We start from the raw sequence: 9,258 nt of genomic DNA, 5'->3' as shown, positions 1-9,258 counted from the left end.
TTCTGTGTATGTTTAGCCTTCATTGTCTTACGCTCAGGGGTGTATATTTTTTTAACGTAAAATTGTTACAATTATTATTAAAGATTGCTCATTATTTATTACATGTTAAAATATGTACATATTGTCGTGTCTGCCCAGATATTGCAATAACAACTCCTTTGTTTCACATTTAACTTGTTTTGTCAAGATTACGTTGTTCGAAAAACAAGTAATAAAACATTGCTTGTGCTCACTTTATGTCAAGACGCATATAGCCTTGTTGAATTCACTAACATTTTCGCCCGTGAGGAACGACTGAAAAAAAAAGAATTAAATACAAAAACAGAATTGCTAAAACAGATCTTCCGAAATCTCAACTATAGCTGGATTGCCTCCCGTATCGGACTCCAGTACCTTCCGGCCCTGCCGGCTAACTAACACCAAACCTCTTCAGTTTTACTTGGAAGTGTGTATGTCTAATTCGAGTGAGGTGAGATTTAGTGAGACATTAAATGAGTCAGGTCTTATTTATCATTAGCAAAGGATCTTAATTTATGCCTTTTGGTTAGCGGTTGTTTTGTATTTATATTTAGGTTGTTAGAGCAACGATTGTGGGTTTCTCTGCCATGATCTTTCCCCACAGGAGCTCTAGGTGAGCCTGGCACTCTCATTTTATGTTAAATGGTTGTTAATGTTTTTGTTGTTCTTTCTATTCGTCACATGTTTTGAAGACTGTTGTACGTAAATAATAAAGTTAGGTGTATTTACTCTGCTTTTGTTTTATAAAATTAAACCATAGTTCCCCTCTTTAAAGTTAGTAGCCAGCGCCTTCCGGTTAATTAAAAATAAATGTACACAACGTAGGTATTCCTCATGACGATCACATATTTTTGGCCACAACTACGTTATTTTTTTCGCTCGAACCCGGGGTTGTTATACTGCAATATATTTTGCGTTATTCTGAATGAGATTTTTTAATATAATTCTTTGTGGATTATCAGCTTTTGGGGTTTTAGTTATTAAGTCTAATTAATTTTACTCTGAATTCACCCATCAGTATAGTTAATATACATAACCAAAGCTGCAGATAATCCATAATCGCCAACAGCAATCAAGCTTCTCCTTCTCCTTCTCCTTCTCCTTCTTCTCCTTCTCCTTCTCCTTCTCCTTCTCCTTCTCCTTCTCCTTCTCCTTCTCCTTCTCCTACATATATGTATAAACTTTGCCTTAGCAATATACTAATACTTACATTGAATCCTTCGAGAAGAAGACCCTGATGTCAACAATTCTTAAAGCGTTGCCTCGGAACTACAAAGACAAATTTTTGGCTCACATTAATTGAAAATCAACTCCCTGAGGCATAGCGTTTACAGAAAACCAACCACACTTCTAAGTATCTAAAATCTCATCATCATTCATCTCATTCATTCAAAAAAAAAAAATACAGATGTATTTGGTGAAAATAAAAAATACTCTTCGAGATCTTACTAGGAAATTTGAAATATATCATATTAAATTAAGCTTCTTTAAAAACTTTCTAATCTTGTGTTAGCCTTTACAATCTACTTAATTAATAATGAACTAAAAAAAAACATGACACAGTTTTGTGTTAAATAGATTTTTTTGTATTTCAACTGATAAAATATGTATCGTTCTACTCAAAATAGTGGATAAAGTAGGTAAATAAAGCAATGTAACACTTTAGCAACAAAGGTACATAATGATTTGAGTGTATATGAGATATAACCAACTAAGTATATGTCATATCTGAAATTGCTACTTAATGGCAAAAACCTACTAATCTGTAGGTGTTATGAAACCATGACTAGTTCGCACTAGATGAAATAAATGTTTTTATTTTTCACTTAGGCGATATAGCTTGTTTATTACTAGGAAACGGAATAGGAAAACAACGTCATATCGCTCTAGGGCGACATAAGCGGCCCTAAATATTATCGCCCGCATTTTGATCTTATTTTATACCCTTCTTTTCTGCAAGGGTAGAATAATAAATGTGCAGACAAATGAAAGTACAAACTTTATTAACATTAAGATTTTATATGTAACAATAATTTGCTTTAAATCAATTCATCACTAGTTCTTTCGACTCCTGCTATTAAACGAGATATTTTGTCCTTGGACGTTATGCTATTTTTTATATATCCTGATGCTACAGTATCACTCTTCCATTTTCCATGTCTTTTCAATGTTATCATATCTGCACCTGCATCTACAAGAAGAGTTGCCGATGTACGACGCAAACAATTATCTGTGTATATTTTAGCATCTGTGTAGCAGAGATATTTTGCAATCCTGGACGGTATGCTACCGAAGGAATTTTTGCCTACTGGTTGCGCTGGTTGCGTTCGTTCTTTAATTTCGTTTGATCGCAAAGATGTATACTGTCGATACAATTGGAGAACGTACATTTCATTTTCTTCCACATTAGTAAAATATTTTGGTACTCTAGCTTTTGTATCGTTAATTTTTACTACAACAATGATTGTTTTGTCGTCTATATCATCTATCGAGAGCTTTATCACTTCTTAATCCTCCAAAAATACCCATTACTAGAGTACCCTACAATAGTAAAAACCTATTAAACACATGCAATAATATAGCCAATTATTTCCTATATTACCTTTTCCAAAAGATATGTATGACTTGATGCTTCTCTAATAAATTTCAAAATATCCTCTCTTGTCAATAACTTAGATTTTTTTCTGCACACTAATAATGTGGTCTTCAACACTGAATACTTTGTCCACAATGTGTTAGGGCTAAATGATTCTGACTAAAAGTATAAAAGATGTGAATTATAAAAAATTAAAAATATTTATTTAAAGTGATAAAAGGTAATACATACCAGTTCTTGGAAATATTCCATTAATATAGTTTTACTAAGAGCTGTCACTGAATTTCTGCTTGTCCAAGTATCAGAACGTTTATACCATAAAGTAATTTAGATTTAGAGACAGAAACTATTGCTGAAATATTATCCATTCTGTCTTTTCAATATGCGCTTAACATTAATTTAAGGTGCAGTTAAAAGATTTTTATATTTTTTTTTCTATAACGATATATTTTTGGAAATAGAAAAGCTTTAACAGTTATTAGTATTTGTATATCCAAAAGGTGACAATTTTATACTTGATAAATTACATACGAAAATTTTGATTTTCATGGCCAAACATGACAAATAGTTAAAGCTTACTCTTGTATTTCACTGCAATCAAACAAAGTATAATTGTTTTTGCAGAGTATAAAAATATATTTAAAAATATCTATCAATTCCAATTTTGTTGATCGGTACCCATCGTACTTGAAAATATTCAGTTGTCATAACATAATGTTAAGACTCACTGTCACAAACACTTTTTTTCTGTTCCAGGTGTCATGGGTTCGACATCGGGACATCCACCTCCTCACGGTAGGAAGGTACACTTACACATCAGACCAAAGATTCGAAGCTATACACACCCCACACACCGAGGAGTGGACGTTAAGGATACGCTATCCGCAGAAAAAGGACTCTGGTATCTACGAGTGTCAAATCAGCACGACGCCACCTGTCGGGCATCCGGTTCATCTCACAATTGTAGGTGAGTGACCTCTGAATAAATTCAAATTGTTTTGTCGACTCCATATAGTCACATATTAAAAACACTAAGCATACAATTAGAGTAATAAAAATAACCAGTGCGGCAGCTGTAACAGTCGGTTTATTTTATACATTTGATGTTTAATTTGTGTTTTATTAGCAACTTCAGTCGAATAAAATCGTTTCACAAACACGGTATATTATTGTTACTCCATCACGATGTAAATCAGGAAAGAAAATTAATTTGATATATTTACATTTATCAGCTGTATCTCTTTCTTTTAAATCATAATTTAACAAGCAAAACGAGTCATAAGTATCGTGTCATACACCTCCTTCTTCGTCTTATTTATGCACCGAAGTGCCAAGCTCTGGTCAATGAGTCCAGTGGCGGCTCGTGAAGGAGGACTCTGGGACTCCGAACCCCAGATATTTTCAAACTATAAACTTAAAATAATGTATTTATTTAGATCAATAAGAAATCTAAATAGCATGCATTCAATATCTTTTGGATGTTAGGTTGGTTGCATAAAGTGCATGTACTCCATGAACGTAACTCAGATTAATGCCATCTGCCATCTCTAATCGTACCAAAGAGTTATGTTTGACCGCGCGCGCAATCCCCACTCCATTACGGACTGTGAAATCTTAAGTCCATCGTGCAAGCATATTTTTACATATGATTGGACAAATTGGCACGTGGAGGGGATAGGCGACGATAGGCTCGCGCGCTCGCGCGCTTTGTTTTGGGACTCCATGCGGCAGTAACCCGTATCACTGAAGTGTGGTTATACGTGTTTTGTTTTTGCTTTGGCGCTTTTTAAGACATTATATTTTATAAGTTTAAGTTTAAAATGAGGGTTTGTGAAATAAAAAAACTTGTTATTAGTAATTTAAGTTTAGAGGAAAAAGTCGAATTGAAAAATAACGGACGTCCAACGCCAGTGTTGAATTTAGTTCAGGTGCAGAAAGAGTGCAAAAGTAGGCCGGCTTTTATTCGCAAATTTGATAAAAACATTTATGTTGTGTGGTTGTGACGAAACAAATAGATTTTTTTGTTTTGTATGTTTATTGTTTGGAGGAGGCGAAGAAAACTGGACGAAATCTGCAGTTTGTGACTTGAAACATTTACCAGACTAGATTAAGATGAAAATTCTCCTAAACACAAAAATAGGTTGGTGAGATTTTTACTTTTAGGAAGAGTAAATATTGCTTCTTGTTTAAGTAGTGCTTATGCGGAACAAATAAATAGTCATAACGAAACAGTTAAGAAAAATCGATTGCTTCTTTAAAAAATTATATATATCTTAAAATTATGTGGTACATGTAACCTTCCTCTTCGTGGACATAATGAAAAAAGTGACTCGGTAAACAAAGGGTATTTTTAGAACTGATAGACTATAGTGCAAAATATGATCCCGTTTTAGATAAACATCTTAGTGATGCCCATGTTTTTAACGGAACTTCAAAAACTGTACAGAATGAACTATTACAGTAATCTACATAATTATATCCTAACTGGGTTGGTTGATCGATTATCCACTTCAGCCCCCACACGTTGGAATTTTACTTCTCGCATTGTATCTAAGTACCTTCTGTACACACTGACAGTATTCATTTTGGGGTACTTGCAAAACACAATGACCTTCAAATTCCTTAAAAATTTTCGCCTGCGGCGCTAAGCACGGGGCTGCCGCCCCTTATACCCCCCGCAGCTCTTATCATGTACGTCCTCTTTTCAAAATGCGCCCTCCCTGTATTCAAACCCACGGGCCGCCACTGTCAATGACCCTTATATCCTTGTATATACTAAATCCTCATATGAATTTTTTTTCATAAGTTGTGTCAGTTTTATTTAATTTAATACACTACGGTAATATTTTTTTTTATTTTCTCAATAATATTTTGGGTATATTTTGTGGAAGTACAATCCTGTAAAATTCTACTATAAAATCTTAAATTTCTTAATATTAATAATGCCGTTATATCTGAAAATTGTACAAAGTGATAAAATTGATATTTACGCCACTGATGTTATTTTTTCGGCAGTGCCATTAAATTATGTCCTGATTTGATTTGTATGTATTACACCTATATATTTTAAGTTTTTTAAACTGTTTCGGAATTATTGAACGTTCAAATTTAATTTTAGACCCAACTTACCAAAATTTTAGTAATTTTAATTTGTATATTTACAATTATTATTAACCCCTTAAAATTAAAGGATAATAAGAAAATCCTTTGGTTTTATTAAGTTTTTGAAAGCAATATGAATTTACCCACCAAATGTTTTTTTATTGAATTAGCTGATGGCAGTTACGTGTTCATTTCTCTCTGAAAATAAACCTTGCGTAAACGAAAACCGTGTGAAATCCCAGAGGTAAATGGTTTTTGAGCACGTCGTCATATTATTTACACTCTAAAACCCAATTAATCCAAATGGCTGGTCAGACCACTTCATTATAGCATTAGTAGGTATGCAAAATTCTGCTGTTTCTGAACAAGCCATAAACTGGCGCACTGGAAATATCTCTTTGGATCTCAGTGTAAACGAAAGATACATTCATAATTAGAAAAATAAATTATTAATTCATATGTTTTTAGTCTTAATTCCCATTGTATAGTAATTAGATAAATAGATTGAAAAAATTCTAATCATGCATTTTCATATGCCTTGTAGCCAGTTTGGTCCAATGACTCGGCGAGCAAGTACGAACGTGTTGGTAAGATTATGTGCATAAGTGTAATAACAGTAACTTTTACTCATGAATATTCTGTATTGCAGTATGTACCTAATTGATATAATTAGGTTAATACTGTCCTAAACAGGAAATTGTAAGTGTATATCAAAGTGTACCAAATTGAGAAGTGATTATAGAAATAGATTTTTTTATCAACGGAGATACTTCTATACGTCAAGTTGGCAAAAGATTCTGCAGTTACTATAATAAGAATATCTTCTATCGACTAAACAATAAACTTCTAGGGGATTGGGTTTATCACAAAACGTGATGGGGGCAATTAAACAGGGTGTTAATGAACTTATGTCAAAATTTTAAAGGCGTGAAAAAGGAGCAAAAACTGAATTAACTGATGTCACAAACTTGTATCGGAAATTTAAGGTTATAGAGAAAAACGCCAATTAAAACTGATTTGGAACTGCTGAAATACATGTATCGCGGCAACTAGGTATTTACAAAAATTCTGTAACACTTTTTACGAGTTTGTAGGTTTCTTATGAAGCCGGACTGTATTCGAAAGTCAGTTTGTAATACATTGTTGTAGTGATTGCTGTGCTGTTTTTCGATCTTATGAAGCCGGACTGTATTCGACAGTCAGTTTGTAATACATTGTTGTAGTGATTGCTGTGCTGTTTTTCGAGAGTACATTTAATAGCCGTATTTCCAAGTTTTCTTTTATTTATTTAGCAATCGCGAATATTATGATATGCTCGTAATTTATGGCGAAACAAACGAAAATGCCTACAGAGCTTGTCAAGTGTACCGTGCAATATATCGTGACTGACGTCCATCACCGCGAACATTTGTTGTACAAAGAGTTTCGGACACCGGTGAAGTACAACCGCGTCGAGGTGGCGACGGTGGCCCAGGGCGACCACTAAGAATCTTAAATGTCGAGAAGATGATTTTAGATCTCGTCGAAGATAATCCGCATCGTAGCGCTAGATATAAATCACAGCAAGTAAATATTTCGCATCCTGTTATGTGGCGGACATTACCAGAAGCTCAGTTGTACCCATTTCATAATCAACGTGTTCAAGCGCTTGCACCTGAGGATTTTCCACTACGTCGAGGTTTTTGCGAATGGTTACTTCAGGAACATGTAAGAAATCCTCAATTTACAGCGCAAATACTTATTACAGGTGAAGCATGTTTCAGTCGAAATGGCGTACGTAACGTCCACAACACTCACCACATGACTATTGGAAATCTACACGAAATACGCCGCGGTGCCTTTCAGCAACAGTTTTCAGTGAATATGTGGGCCGGTATCGTTAATGACACTTAGACGGTGCTTCATATCTAGATTTTTTGCAAAATCGCTTGCCGGAGTTATTAAATGTTCGCCAATTTTTTTTTTTTTCAATTTTTTCGGAGAGTGCGTAACTTTCTAAACATTACTTTTCCCGATCGCTGGATAGGTTGCGGCAGCCTAGTTAAATGGTCCCCTTACCTCACCCCTTTAGACTTCTTTTTGTAGGGATGTGTGAAAAGTGTTGTGTATTCCACGGAAGTTCGTGACATCGCACCAACTGCAACATCGTATTGCCGAAGCTTGTAACACTCGTACGATTCGAGAGGATGTGGCAATGTTGCAACGCGTGCGAGCGAATTGGGTACGTTGCGCTGAAGCTTGTGTGCAAGCAAATGGTGGGTACATCGAACATCTATGAAAATCAGCAGTTCTCAAAATGTGGCTATGTTGCAATGTTGAGGTAAGTCAGATTTTAAAATTTTACTCAACACAAATACGTGTATTTACCTCGTTTTGCCATAACGGATATGTGGCAAAAATATTTGACATAAGTTCATTAACACCCTGTAGACATTTAGTTTTAATTTATAAACCTTTCTCTGTGGAGACATATATCCATTTTGTTTCTGCCATTTACAATGCCCTGTATAATTTTGAGAGGATTTTTGTTTCTTTTGGTATGGTGGATATCACCTTATAACAGAAATTACTTTATATTTCATCCCTCTGAAAAATGCCATTACGTATTAGTCATAAATTTGATGACTTAATAGAAGAGAAGAGATATGCCTCATAAAAAATCTATAAAATATAACTAGATTGTGCGACCATAAAAACGATCATGAATGTCTTCATTGTACTTTAAAACTTCATAGAGGACGACGTAAAATTTTTATTAATCGTGTTAGTGGAATATATATATCAGGAAACATTCTTAGCAATATACGTGTTTTGATGGGACAATCAAATATAAGAACCAAGTGTTTCATATGAGATTTTAGACATCAACTTTTTTAAATTTTTGCCTTTATAATCAATAATAATAGGAGCAATATAAACATACTTCTAAGTGTAATTCTTTTTATACAGTAGTTAGACATTTAAAATACCAACATAATACCACAGTATGATACAAATGAGTAATCATAGTAGCAGTTTATACAGGCTTAATCAAAAGTATAGAAACCCCCAAAAATCTCGAGGTCACTAAAAAATTGTGAGTACCTTTTATTGCATCGTCAAAAATAAAAAAATGACAGAATAATCACTTGACCTCTACCTGACCTTGACAATTGATCTTAAGGTCACGTTTAAGATGTTAATAAGATGTAGAAATCTACGCTCTCTTATTTCTAGCGCCGAAATAAGGGGTCGCTCCTCCAAAAACCTATATGACATGTTCTTTCGATCTTGACCTCAAGATCAATGTCACTAAGGAGTACCATCAGATTTTTACTCAAAGACTGTCACTCCTTCAGATTCCGTAGTTAAATATAAAAAACTACAGTAAAAATCAACATTTGACCATTGATCTTGAGGTCACGGTGTCAATGTCCTATTCCGATACAGAATGTTCTGTTATTTTCATTTCCGGGGTCCAAAAGGAGGGTCGCCATTAAAAAAACCGACTTGATCTTGATATGACCTTGAACCTTGGTCAAGATTACCATCGAACAAGTCGT

At 34.3% G+C, this 9,258-nt stretch overlaps 1 protein-coding gene across 1 annotated transcript in view; it reads left to right on the top strand.

The window, feature by feature from the left end:
* Window positions 1-3,328: 3,328 nt before the first annotated feature.
* Window positions 3,329-9,258, top strand: part of LOC108913903 (zwei Ig domain protein zig-8) — a 69,165-nt gene continuing 63,235 nt past the window's right edge. The window contains exon 1 of the mRNA XM_018719557.1: window positions 3,329-3,581. Coding sequence (XP_018575073.1) covers window positions 3,329-3,581 — 253 coding nt within the window. The remainder of the gene's footprint in view (window positions 3,582-9,258) is intronic.

Source organism: Anoplophora glabripennis, unplaced genomic scaffold (assembly GCF_000390285.2).
Source record: "Anoplophora glabripennis isolate ALB-LARVAE unplaced genomic scaffold, Agla_2.0 scaffold730, whole genome shotgun sequence".
Taxonomy (NCBI): domain Eukaryota; kingdom Metazoa; phylum Arthropoda; class Insecta; order Coleoptera; family Cerambycidae; genus Anoplophora; species Anoplophora glabripennis.
This window is presented reverse-complemented; position numbering and strand designations above follow the sequence as displayed.